Source organism: Bombina bombina, chromosome 9, assembly GCF_027579735.1.
Source record: "Bombina bombina isolate aBomBom1 chromosome 9, aBomBom1.pri, whole genome shotgun sequence".
Taxonomy (NCBI): Eukaryota; Metazoa; Chordata; class Amphibia; order Anura; family Bombinatoridae; genus Bombina; species Bombina bombina.
Genome location: NC_069507.1, coordinates 281599470 through 281613474, shown reverse-complemented (window position 1 = coordinate 281613474; position 14005 = coordinate 281599470). Strand labels below are relative to the sequence as shown.

The 14005-nt window shown below is 46.6% G+C and overlaps 1 protein-coding gene across 1 annotated transcript in view; it reads left to right on the top strand.

Moving 5' to 3' along the window:
• The first annotated feature begins 278 nt into the window (after positions 1–278).
• The window catches only part of LOC128640596 (zinc finger protein 384-like), a 45730-nt gene continuing 32003 nt past the window's right edge, over positions 279–14005 (top strand). The window contains exons 1-3 of the mRNA XM_053693066.1: positions 279–342; positions 2258–2495; positions 5707–6013. Of these exons, the coding sequence (XP_053549041.1) occupies positions 280–342; positions 2258–2495; positions 5707–6013 (608 nt within the window). The 5' untranslated portion in view covers position 279. The remainder of the gene's footprint in view (positions 343–2257; positions 2496–5706; positions 6014–14005) is intronic.

The following is a 14005-nucleotide window of genomic DNA, read 5'->3' as shown; positions in this document are numbered from 1 at the left end:
GTACGTATAGACACACACACACACACAGTCCTTTGTACGTATAGACACACACACACACAGTCCTTTGTACGTATAGACACACACACACATTTATAGACACGTGTAAACATACATGGGAAGAGCTTACTATATACTTTGCATGAGTGTGTGTGTGTGTATAGCACATATATACACATGTGCAAGCTATGGTTGTTAGTCTTTCTTGTTGCTGCTTTATTATATGGATTGTGTCTATGGATTGTGTTTGTCATACACATATCATTCTCGCCTGCAGGAGCCATGGAGGAATCTCATTTCAATTCATCGTACTTCTGGTCTGCAGTTCCCACAGTGTCTGGACAGGTATGTAGCAGCCTAGTCCTCTCCGGCTCCTAGCAGCTTGTGTGCTGTGTATAGTTAGCGAGATCTTAAATAATGTGACGGGACCAGCATGGGTTTAGGCAGCTGTCATGGAGCATCATTTGCTTATGTATTCATGTTGCTTTGTTTTGTGCATCTCCATCATCATGATGCTTCTTGGTGAAGTTAATTGTGTGTTGACTGAGCTTCTTGGTCACTATGATAGTATGCTGATCAGTCAGTGTGATTGTAACTTTTCCAGTGTGTGCTGATGGGTCAGTTTGCTTCTCAGCAGTCGTGACTGTGCTGCTTGACGGGTGTGACTGTGTGCTGCTAGACGGATGCGACTGTGTGCTGCTAGACGGATGCGACTGTGTGCTGCTAGACGGATGCGACTGTGTGCTGCTAGACGGATGCGACTGTGTGCTGCTAGACGGGTGCGACGGGTGTGCTGCTAGACGGGTGCGACGGGTGTGCTGCTAGACGGGTGCGACGGGTGTGCTGCTAGACGGGTGCGACGGGTGTGCTGCTAGACGGGTGCGACGGGTGTGCTGCTAGACGGGTGCGACGGGTGTGCTGCTAGACGGGTGCGACGGGTGTGCTGCTAGACGGGTGCGACGGGTGTGCTGCTAGACGGGTGCGACGGGTGTGCTGCTAGACGGGTGCGACGGGTGTGCTGCTAGACGGGTGCGACGGGTGTGCTGCTAGACGGGTGTGACTGTGTGCTGCTAGACGGGTGTGACTGTGTGCTGCTAGACGGGTGTGACTGTGTGCTGCTAGACGGGTGTGACGGTGTGCTGCTAGACGGGTGTGACTGTGTGCGTGTGACTGTGTGCTGCTAGACGGGTGTGACTGTGTGCGTGTGACTGTGTGCTGCTAGACGGGTGTGACGGGTGTGCTGCTAGACGGGTGTGACGGGTGTGCTGCTAGACGGGTGTGACGGGTGTGCTGCTAGACGGGTGTGACGGGTGTGCTGCTAGACGGGTGTGACGGGTGTGCTGCTAGACGGGTGTGACGGGTGTGCTGCTAGACGGGTGTGACGGGTGTGCTGCTAGACGGGTGTGACGCTAGACGGGTGTGACTGCGTGCTGCTAGACGGATGTGCTGCTAGACGGGTGTGACCTGCGTGCTGCTAGACGGGTGTGACCTGCGTGCTGCTAGACGGGTGTGACCTGCGTGCTGCTAGACGGGTGTGACCTGCGTGCTGCTAGACGGGTGTGACCTGCTTGCTGCTAGACGGGTGTGACCTGCGTGCTGCTAGACGGGTGTGACCTGCGTGCTGCTAGACGGGTGTGACCTGCGTGCTGCTAGACGGGTGTGACCTGCGTGCTGCTAGACGGGTGTGACCTGCGTGCTGCTAGACGGGTGTGACCTGCGTGCTGCTAGACGGGTGTGACCTGCGTGCTGCTAGACGGGTGTGACCTGCGTGCTGCTAGACGGGTGTGACCTGCGTGCTGCTAGACGGGTGTGACCTGCGTGCTGCTAGACGGGTGTGACCTGCGTGCTGCTAGACGGGTGTGACCTGCGTGCTGCTAGACGGGTGTGACCTGCGTGCTGCTAGACGGGTGTGACCTGCGTGCTGCTAGACGGGTGTGACCTGCGTGCTGCTAGACGGGTGTGACCTGCGTGCTGCTAGACGGGTGTGACCTGCGTGCTGCTAGACGGGTGTGACCTGCGTGCTGCTAGACGGGTGTGACCTGCGTGCTGCTAGACGGGTGTGACCTGCGTGCTGCTAGACGGGTGTGACCTGCGTGCTGCTAGACGGGTGTGACCTGCGTGCTGCTAGACGGGTGTGACCTGCGTGCTGCTAGACGGGTGTGACTGCTTAAATAACGCATTCTATCTAATCACAGCTGCAGGAGATGCGCAGCTCCCCAGGTTTAATTTTTCACTGCATATAAAACAACTTTTTCAGCAGATTGATAATTCCATGTTCCTGAGCAAGGTAAAGGAGCAACTGATTCAGGAGAAGGGCTGCAATTTGGGGTCACATTATCCCACTCTGCTGACAGTCCCTACATCAGTGTCGCTGCCACATGGGATCAGTGTGGATGGAGAAAACAAAGTTGAGCTTCATGGGATCCCTAATAGCCAGGCATCCGTTACACAAAACATAACCGTGCTTCCTGTACATTCCACAGGGCTCATGACTGCAAGTAAGTATTAGGTCACACATGATGCCATGCCCCAGTACTTCTCGTGTGATATACCTGTGCCCCAGTACCTCTCGTGTGATATACCTGTGCCCCGGTACCTCTCATGTGATATACCTGTGCCCCAGTACTTCTCATGTGATATACCTGTGCCCCAGTACTTCTCGTGTGATATACCTGTGCCCCAGTACCTCTCGTGTGATATACCTGTGCCCCAGTACCTCTCATGTGATATACCTGTGCCCCAGTACCTCTCATGTGATATACCTGTGCCCCAGTACCTCTCATGTGATATACCTGTGCCCCAGTACCTCTCATGTGATATACCTGTGCCCCAGTACTTCTCGTGTGATATACCTGTGCCCCAGTACTTCTCGTGTGATATACCTGTGCCCCAGTACCTCTCATGTGATATACCTGTGCCCCAGTACCTCTTGTGTGATATACCTGTGCCCCAGTACCTCTCATGTGATATACCTGTGCCCCAGTACCTCTCGTGTGATATACCTGTGCCCCAGTACCTCTCATGTGATATACCTGTGCCCCGGTACTTCTCATGTGATATACCTGTGCCCCTGTACTTCTCATGTGATATACCTGTGCCCCAGTACCTCTCATGTGATATACCTGTGCCCCGGTACTTCTCATGTGATATACCTGTGCCCCGGTACTTCTCATGTGATATACCTGTGCCCCGGTACTTCTCATGTGATATACCTGTGCCCCAGTACTTCTCATGTGATATACCTGTGCCCCAGTACTTCTCATGTGATATACCTGTGCCCCAGTACTTCTCATGTGATATACCTGTGCCCCAGTACCTCTCGTGTGATATACCTGTGCCCCAGTACTTCTCATGTGATATACCTGTGCCCCAGTACCTCTCGTGTGATATACCTGTGCCCCAGTACTTCTCATGTGATATACCTGTGCCCCAGTACTTCTCGTGTGATATACCTGTGCCCCAGTACCTCTCATGTGATATACCTGTGCCCCAGTACTTCTCGTGTGATATACCTGTGCCCCAGTACCTCTCATGTGATATACCTGTGCCCCAGTACCTCTTGTGTGATATACCTGTGCCCCAGTACTTCTCATGTGATATACCTGTGCCCCAGTACTTCTCATGTGATATACCTGTGCCCCAGTACTTCTCATGTGATATACCTGTGCCCCAGTACTTCTCATGTGATATACCTGTGCCCCAGTACTTCTCATGTGATATACCTGTGCCCCAGTACCTCTTGTGTGATATACCTGTGCCCCAGTACTTCTCATGTGATATACCTGTGCCCCAGTACTTCTCATGTGATATACCTGTGCCCCAGTACTTCTCATGTGATATACCTGTGCCCCAGTACTTCTCATGTGATATACCTGTGCCCCAGTACTTCTCATGTGATATACCTGTGCCCCAGTACTTCTCATGTGATATACCTGTGCCCCAGTACTTCTCGTGTGATATACCTGTGCCCCAGTACCTCTCATGTGATATACCTGTGCCCCAGTACTTCTCATGTGATATACCTGTGCCCCAGTACTTCTCATGTGATATACCTGTGCCCCAGTACCTCTTGTGTGATATACCTGTGCCCCAGTACTTCTCATGTGATATACCTGTGCCCCAGTACTTCTCATGTGATATACCTGTGCCCCAGTACTTCTCATGTGATATACCTGTGCCCCAGTACTTCTCATGTGATATACCTGTGCCCCAGTACTTCTCATGTGATATACCTGTGCCCCAGTACTTCTCATGTGATATACCTGTGCCCCAGTACTTCTCGTGTGATATACCTGTGCCCCAGTACTTCTCGTGTGATATACCTGTGCCCCAGTACTTCTCGTGTGATATACCTGTGCCCCAGTACTTCTCATGTGATATACCTGTGCCCCAGTACTTCTCATGTGATATACCTTTGCCCCAGTACTTCTCATGTGATATACCTGTGCCCCAGTACCTCTTGTGTGATATACCTGTGCCCCAGTACTTCTCATGTGATATACCTGTGCCCCAGTACTTCTCATGTGATATACCTGTGCCCCAGTACTTCTCATGTGATATACCTGTGCCCCAGTACTTCTCATGTGATATACCTGTGCCCCAGTACTTCTCATGTGATATACCTGTGCCCCAGTACCTCTCGTGTGATATACCTGTGCCCCAGTACTTCTCGTGTGATATACCTGTGCCCCAGTACCTCTCGTGTGATATACCTGTGCCCCAGTACCTCTCGTGTGATATACCTGTGCCCCAGTACCTCTCGTGTGATATACCTGTGCCCCAGTACCTCTCGTGTGATATACCTGTGCCCCAGTACCTCTCGTGGGATATACCTGTGCCCCAGTACCTCTCGTGGGATATACCTGTGCCCCCGTACCTCTCGTGGGATTTACCTGTGCCCCCGTACCTCCTTGTTTGGTATACCTGTGCCTCAGGACCCCTAGTGATATTTTCCTCCCAGTAGCCCTCATAGCATACCTATGCCTAGTACCTATTTTGCGATTTGCCGTACCATAATACCTTTCATGTGATGTGCTCTTGTTCTCCTTGTGTGACCTGTACTTGCTCAAGTTCCAGTTATGTGACATATCTGTCCCAGTAACCCTCAAGTGACATCGCTGTTCCCCATTTCATTTTGTGTGATGATCTCTTACCATAGTATACCAAGTATTAGACATGCCTGTTCCCAGATCCCCTTTGTGTGATGTGTGCCTTAATACCTATTGAGGTACATGCCTGCACTTCTGTACTTGTGTCCTGTATCCATGGCCCCTGGTAGCCCTTGAGGTCACATGCCCATGTTCCAGTGCCCTTTAAGTTGTCTTTACCCCAGTGTCACTTATATGATATGTCCATTCACTCATACCCATGTGATGTGGCCATTCCCGGGTACACGTCTTGTACGATATACCTGTACCCTAGTTCCCGGGTACACGTCTTGTACGATATACCTGTGCCCTAGTTCCCGGGTACACGTCTTGTACGATATACCTGTGCCCTAGTTGTCATCTTTGTGATGTGATGATCATCTGCCCCAGTAGCGCCTTATGTTGTGCCCATGCCCCAGTGTGTTTTGCCCATATACCAGTACTGCTCATATCCCTTGGCAAAATATACTTTGCATAATGTCCCTTTGCCTCCACTGCCCCTCAGCTATGTGTCTTTGTTTGCAAGACATCTGATTTTATTTTATAATCTCTCTCTATACAGCTGGATTGGTAATTACATCTCCATCAGGGTCTCTGGTCACCACTCCATCATCCTCCGGTCAGACGTTTCCCATTTCTGCCCCTAGTACCATGATTGTGTCAACGCTGCCTGGTTCACAAACCCTGCAAGTTGTATCAGAACTTACAAAAGCTAAGATCTCTGAGGTGGGGACAGCGGGAGCTCCTAAAACAGGCCGAGGCCGCAAAAAGAAACGTCTCCCAGAGCAGACTCTACCCAACCTTAATGACCCATATGATCTGTCTAATGAGGAGGATGAGGATGCACAAAAGGATGGGAAGACATACAGGTGAGATGTAGCCATAGGCAGTTTAATAGCAAGTGGATGTCCTGAGACTGAACGTTTACTGTCTGCGGTTGGGAGGATTAATGCTGCGTAAGTATAGGGGTATTGAGGGCTTATTAGAGGGAAATCAGTCATATAAATGAATGTTATGATGCCAGTTGCTCTCACAAGTGAATGGCTGGCGTACAGTTGTTAGCTTATGTACTGGTTAATTGCACCGTGTATGGCACTACATTAACCCCGGGGTAAGTGAATCATGCATTGCACCTATTAAAGTCTGTGTCTTGTATACCAGGATTATAAAGCTCGTGAGTCTGCTAAACAGGCACCTGACTCTTGACCTACGTAGTTAATCTTAAAGAGACACTCAATCCAAAATTAAACTTTCATGATTCAGATAGAGCAGCAATTTCTCCTGTTAAGTGTGATCAGTCCACGGGTCATCATTACTTGTGGGATATTAACTGCTCCCCTACAGGAAGTGCAAGAGGATTCACCCAGCAGAGCTGCCATATAGCTCCTCCCCTCTACGTCACCCCCAGTCATTCTCTTGCACCCAACGACTAGATAGGATGTGTGAGAGGACTATGGTGATTATATTTAGTTTTTATACCTTCAATCAAAAGTTTGTTATTTTATAATAGCACCGGAGTGTGTTATTCCTTCTCTGGTAGAATTTGAAGAAGAATCTACCTGAGTTTTTTCTATGATTTTAGCCGGAGTAGTTAAGATCATATTGCTGTTTCTCGGCCATCTGAGGAGAGGTAAACTTCAGATCAGGGGACAGCAGGCAGATTAATCTGCAAAGAGGTATGTAGCAGTTTATTATTTTCTGACATGGAATTGATGAGAAAATCCTGCCATACCGTTATAATGTAAACTCAGCCTTGAATGCAGTAGATGTAGCTGATATCAGGCTGTCATGTATGTATATTTTACACTTCAGTATTCTGGGGAATGGTACTTCTCTGGTTTTATACTGTATGCATAGACTTAACCTAATTTGCAGGGACTTGCAATAGGTTTTAAATGACAATTAATTATTGAGGTAAAACGTTTTTTTGCTGGCATGTAAAAACGTTTTTTTCTCTGAGGTACTGGGTGAAAAAATGTTTTGGGCACTATTTTTTCCACTTGGCAATAGTTTTGGTTTAAATTAGAGCAGTTCACTGATCCCTCTCACTGTTATGTGTGTGGGGGAGGGGCCATTTTTGGCGCTTTTACTACGCATCAAAAAAACTCAGTCAGAGGTTAATTTTCTTCCTGCATGATCCGGTTCATCTCTACAGAGTTCAGGGATCTCCAAAGCCTTTTTTGAGGGAAGTAATCATTACAGCAGAGCTGTGCTGATTGTAATTGTGATAAAAAACGTTTATTTGTGTATTTTTTTCTGCTGCCTGGGTTAGTTATCATTTGCTGAGGGGAACAATCCTTTGCTAAAACTGTATATTCTGACAAAGATTGATGCTATAACTTAATTATTTTAACTGTTATAATTTTTTTCTGTGCTTCTTAAAGGCACAGTACGTTTTCATATTATTTGTAAATTACTTTGAAAAGTATTTCCAAGTTGCTAGTTTATTTGCTAGTGTGTTAAACATGTCTGATTCAGAGGAATATCTCTGTGCTCTATGTGTTAATGCCAAAGTTGAGCCCAATAGAAATTTATGTACTAAATGTATTGATGCTACTTTAAATAACAGTCAATCTGTACAAATTGAACATATTTCACCAAACAACGAGGGGAGAGTTATGCCGACTAACTCGCCTCACGTGTCAGTACCTGCATCTCCCGCTCGGGAGGTGCGTGATATTGTAGCGCCGAGTACATCTGGGCGGCCATTACAAATCACATTACAAGATATGGCTACTGTTATGACTGAAGTTTTGGCTAAACTACCAGAACTAAGAGGTAAGCGTGATCACTCTGGGGTGAGAACAGAGTGCGCTGATAATGCAAGGGCCATGTCTGATACTGCGTCACAGTTTGCAGAACGTGAAGACGGAGAGCTTCATTCTGTGGGTGACGGTTCTGATCCAAATAAACTGGACTCAGACATTTCAAATTTTAAATTTAAGCTTGAGAACCTCCGTGTGTTACTAGGGGAGGTATTAGCGGCTCTGAATGATTGTAACACAGTTGCAATCCCAGAGAAAATGTGTAGGTTGGATAAATATTTTGCGGTACCGACGAGTACTGACGTTTTTCCTATACCTAAGAGACTTACTGAAATTGTTACTAAGGAGTGGGATAGACCCGGTGTGCCTTTCTCACCCCCTCCTATATTCAGAAAGATGTTTCCAATAGACGCCGCCACACGGGACTTATGGCAAATGGTCCCTAAGGTGGAGGGAGCAGTTTCTACTTTAGCTAAGCGTACCACTATCCCGGTGGAGGATAGCTGTGCTTTTTCAGATCCAATGGATAAAAAATTAGAGGGTTACCTTAAGAAAATGTTTGTTCAACAAGGGTTTATATTGCAACCTCTTGCATGTATTGCGCCTGTCACGGCCGCAGCAGCATTTTGGTTTGAGTCTCTGGAAGAGACACTTGAATCATCCACACTAGATGACATCACACACAAACTTAAATTCCTTAAGTTAGCTAATTCATTTATTTCAGATGCCGTAGTACATTTAACTAAACTTGCGGCTAAAAATTCAGGATTCGCCATTCAGGCACGCAGAGCTCTGTGGCTGAAATCCTGGTCAGCTGATGTTACGTCTAAATCTAAATTGCTTAATATTCCTTTCAAAGGGCAGACCTTATTCGGGCCCGGCTTGAAAGAGATTATTGCTGACATTACAGGAGGTAAAGGTCATGCCCTGCCTCAGGACAAGGCCAAAGCCAAGGCTAGACAGTCCAATTTTCGTTCCTTTCGTAATTTCAAAGCAGGAGCAGCATCAACTTCCTCTGCACCAAAACAGGAAGGAGCTGTTGCTCGCTACAGACAAGGCTGGAAACCTAACCAGTCCTGGAACAGGGGCAAACAGGCCAGAAAACCTGCTGCTGCCCCTAAGACAGCATGAATTGAGGGCCCCCGATCCGGGACCGGATCTAGTGGGGGGCAGACTTTCCCTCTTCGCCCAGGCTTGGGCAAGAGATGTTCAGGATCCCTGGGCGTTAGAGATCATATCTCAGGGATACCTTCTGGACTTCAAATCCTCTCCCCCAAGAGGGAGATTTCATCTGTCAAGGTTGTCAACAAACCTAGCAAAGAAGGAAGCGTTTCTACGCTGCGTACAAGATCTTTTATTAATGGGAGTGATCCATCCAGTTCCGCGGTTGGAACAAGGACAAGGGTTTTACTCAAATCTGTTTGTAGTTCCCAAGAAAGAGGGAACCTTCAGGCCAATCTTGGATTTAAAGATCCTAAACAAATTCCTAAGAGTTCCATCGTTCAAGATGGAAACTATTCGAACAATTTTGCCCATGATCCAAGAGGGTCAGTACATGACCACAGTGGATTTAAAGGATGCTTACCTTCACATACCGATTCACAGAAATCATTACCGGTATCTAAGGTTTGCCTTTTTAGACAGGCATTACCAGTTTGTAGCTCTTCCATTCGGACTGGCTACTGCTCCAAGAATCTTCACAAAGGTTCTGGGCACTCTTCTGGCGGTACTAAGACCGCGAGGAATTTCAGTAGCTCCGTACCTAGACGACATACTGATACAAGCTTCAAGCTTTCAAACTGCCAAGTCTCATACAGAGATAGTACTGGCATTTCTAAGGTCGCATGGATGGAAGGTGAACGAAGAGAAAAGTTCTCTCTTTCCACTCACAAGAGTTCCCTTCCTGGGGACTCTGATAGATTCTGTAGAAATGAAGATTTACCTGACAGAGGACAGGTTAACAAAACTTCAAAATGCATGCCGTGTCCTTCATTCCATTCAACACCCGTCAGTAGCTCAATGCATGGAGGTAATCGGACTAATGGTAGCAGCAATGGACATAGTTCCTTTTGCACGCCTACATCTCAGACCACTACAATTGTGCATGCTAAGTCAGTGGAATGGGGATTACTCAGATTTGTCCCCCACTCTAAATCTAAATCAAGAGACCAGAAATTCTCTTCTATGGTGGCTTTATCGGCCACATCTGTCCAGGGGAATGCCATTCAGCAGGCCAGACTGGACAATTGTAACAACAGACGCCAGCCTACTAGGTTCGGGCGCTGTCTGGAATTCTCTGAAGGCTCAGGGACTATGGAATCAGGAGGAGAGTCTCCTTCCAATAAACATTCTGGAATTGAGAGCAGTCCTCAATGCTCTTCTGGCTTGGCCCCAGTTAACAACTCGGGGGTTCATCAGGTTCCAGTCGGACAACATCACGACTGTAGCTTATATCAACCATCAGGGAGGGACAAGAAGCTCCCTAGCAATGATGGAAGTATCGAAGATAATTCGCTGGGCAGAGTCTCACTCTTGCCACCTGTCTGCAATCCACATCCCGGGAGTGGAGAACTGGGAGGCGGATTTCTTAAGTCGTCAGACTTTTCATCCGGGGGAGTGGGAACTTCATCCAGAGGTCTTTGCCCAAATACTTCGACGTTGGGGCAAACCAGAGATAGATCTCATGGCGTCTCGACAGAACGCCAAGCTTCCGCGTTACGGGTCCAGATCCAGGGATCCGGGAGCGGTCCTGATAGATGCCTTGACAGCACCATGGACCTTCAGGATGGCTTATGTGTTTCCACCTTTCCCGATGCTTCCTCGATTGATTGCCAGAATCAAACAGGAGAAAGCATCAGTGATTCTAATAGCGCCTGCATGGCCACGCAGGACTTGGTATGCAGATCTGGTGGACATGTCATTCTGTCCACCTTGGTCGTTACCTCTGAAACAGGACCTTCTGATTCAGGGTCCTTTCAAACATCAAAATCTAACTTCTCTGAAGCTGACTGCTTGGAAATTGAACGCTTGATTTTATCAAAGCGTGGCTTTTCTGAGTCAGTTATTGATACCTTAATACAGGCTAGGAAGCCTGTTACCAGAAAGATTTACCATAAAATATGGCGTAAATACCTATATTGGTGCGAATCCAAAGGTTACTCTTGGAGTAAGGTTAGGATTCCTAGGATATTGTCTTTTCTACAAGAAGGTTTAGAAAAGGGGTTATCCGCTAGTTCCTTAAAGGGACAGATCTCAGCTCTGTCCATTCTGTTACACAAACGTCTGTCAGAAGTTCCAGACGTTCAGGCTTTTTGTCAGGCTTTGGCCAGGATTAAACCTGTGTTTAAAGCTGTGGCTCCACCATGGAGTTTAAACCTTGTTCTTAACGTTTTACAGGGCGTTCCGTTTGAACCCCTTCATTCCATTGATATAAAGTTGTTATCTTGGAAAGTTCTATTTTTAATGGCTATTTCCTCGGCTCGAAGAGTCTCTGAGTTATCAGCCTTACATTGTGATTCTCCTTATTTGATTTTTCACTCGGATAAGGTAGTTCTGCGTACTAAACCTGGGTTCTTACCTAAGGTAGTCACTAACAGGAATATCAATCAGGAGATTGTTGTTCCATCCTTGTGCCCAAATCCTTCTTCAAGGAAGGAACGTCTTTTGCACAATCTGGATGTAGTTCGTGCCCTTAAATTTTATTTACAGGCAACTAAAGATTTTCGACAAACGTCTTCCCTGTTTGTCGTCTACTCTGGTCAGAGGAGAGGTCAAAAAGCTTCTGCTACCTCTCTCTCTTTTTGGCTTCGTAGCATAATTCGTTTAGCTTATGAGACTGCTGGACAGCAGCCTCCTGAAAGAATTACAGCTCATTCCACTAGAGCTGTGGCTTCCACTTGGGCCTTTAAGAATGAGGCCTCTGTTGAACAGATTTGCAAGGCTGCAACTTGGTCTTCGCTTCATACTTTTTCCAAATTTTACAAATTTGACACTTTTGCTTCTTCGGAGGCTATTTTTGGGAGAAAGGTTCTTCAGGCAGTGGTTCCTTCTGTATAAAGAGCCTGCCTGTCCCTCCCGTCATCCGTGTACTTTTGCTTTGGTATTGGTATCCCACAAGTAATGATGACCCGTGGACTGATCACACTTAACAGGAGAAAACATAATTTATGCTTACCTGATAAATTCCTTTCTCCTGTAGTGTGATCAGTCCACGGCCCGCCCTGTGTTTTTTACGGCAGGCAAATACTTTTTAAATTATACTACAGTCACCACTACACCCTTTGGCTTCTCCTTTCTCGTTGGTCCTTGGTCGAATGACTGGAGGTGACGTAGAGGGGAGGAGCTATATGGCAGCTCTGCTGGGTGAATCCTCTTGCACTTCCTGTAGGGGAGCAGTTAATATCCCACAAGTAATGATGACCCGTGGACTGATCACACTACAGGAGAAAGGAATTTATCAGGTAAGCATAAATTATGTTTTTAACCAACTTTACAATTTGCTTCCATTGACAAAATGTGCACAGTCTTTTTTTATATTTACACTGAGGAATTCACAGTATATATGTATATGCATTTGTGATTGGCTGATGGCTGTCACATGGTACGTATATGCATTTGTGATTGGCTGCTGGCTGTCACATGGTACGTTTATGCATTTGTGATTGGCTGATGGCTGTCACATGGTACGTATATGCATTTGTGATTGGCTGATGGCTGTCACATGGTACGTTTATGCATTTGTGATACAGGAGGAGTGGAAATAGACATAACTTTGAAATTTGTCAGTAATAATCTACTCATCTGAAGTTTAGACTAAGTACTATTGCATTGTCTTTTTATCATGCATTTGTTGATTATGTAAATCTACTGTATTTACTGGTCCTTTAACCTCGGTTTTGTATAAACAATATTTCTGTCCAATGGCATGGAGAGCCCACAAATGCATTCTAATTACTAGTGGGAATTCAACTCCCAGTCACCATAAAGGAGGCAAAGAACACCTCAGCAAAGCTTTAAGTATCCCCCCCACTTCCCATAATCCCCCAGTCATTCTTTGCCTCTGTGTATCCAGGAGGTGTGCGAAGATGGTGCTCTGAAGAAACTTAAGTTTTAATCCTTTAAAGGGTAATTTCCCTGCAAGTAAGGATTTGGGGTATTGCTGTGTCTACATAATCCTCTTGAGTAAGAGTTGTGATGGCTATTAGCGGTTGGAGGTCGGCAGGGTAGTCCTTGCTTTTCCTCCAACAAATTATGCTAACCCTCATATAGATAACCAGGGTTGGTTACTCTGCTTTTCTTTTCTCTTCAGGTCCCTGTCAGTAGTCGTCTGGATCTGTCAGACCTGAGATGCTGTGACTGCCCTGCAGCTGAACTCCACAGTTTAGTGCTTTTTCCCTTCTAGGTGAGAAGGCTCTAGCACTTTAGGGGTTAACATTCCTCCTTGTTACAGTGGAGACTGGGACAATGTTATATCTCTTCATGTTGGGCAGTGAGAGCAGGGTATTGAGCTGCACTCATTTCTTTATTGGGAAGGCTGTCAATGAGAGGGTTCTGTTGGGTGGTTATCTTTTCTTTATTTGTGGAGCAAGTGTGGATTACTTTAAAGGAGTGGAGTGTATTAGTTTTTATTAGGTGCTTTATGTGACTTTGTAGATTTTACTGCGCAACGTAATTCGCGCACATTTTTTGTATGTCACATTTAGTTTTTGTTTGCGGTCACGTGACGACTGCACGGCCCCTTTCTTCCACCTGAAGCGGATATTTCAGAAAGTTTCAGCGGCTGTATCCGTATCGGAGGGAGAATGTATTTCTAGTCGGTCCATTGATAGAAATGTTTTCTTCTCAACGGCTGCTAGCCTGTGCAGTGAGACCGAAGGGGTGAGTTCACTCCAGCAGAGCTGGGTGTATAGACGTGCCTTCCTGCAATGTATTTCTTATTGTTAAGTTAAGGATCTGCAGGATCATTTTATTTCATTGTGGCTGAAAAATGTATTAGCTGGGCCAATATTCCTTAGGATATAATGAAATCTGATCAGACCCTTTCTATGTCTTTTGAAAAATGCTTATATTGTCTAGAGGCTCAGGTTATTCCTCCTG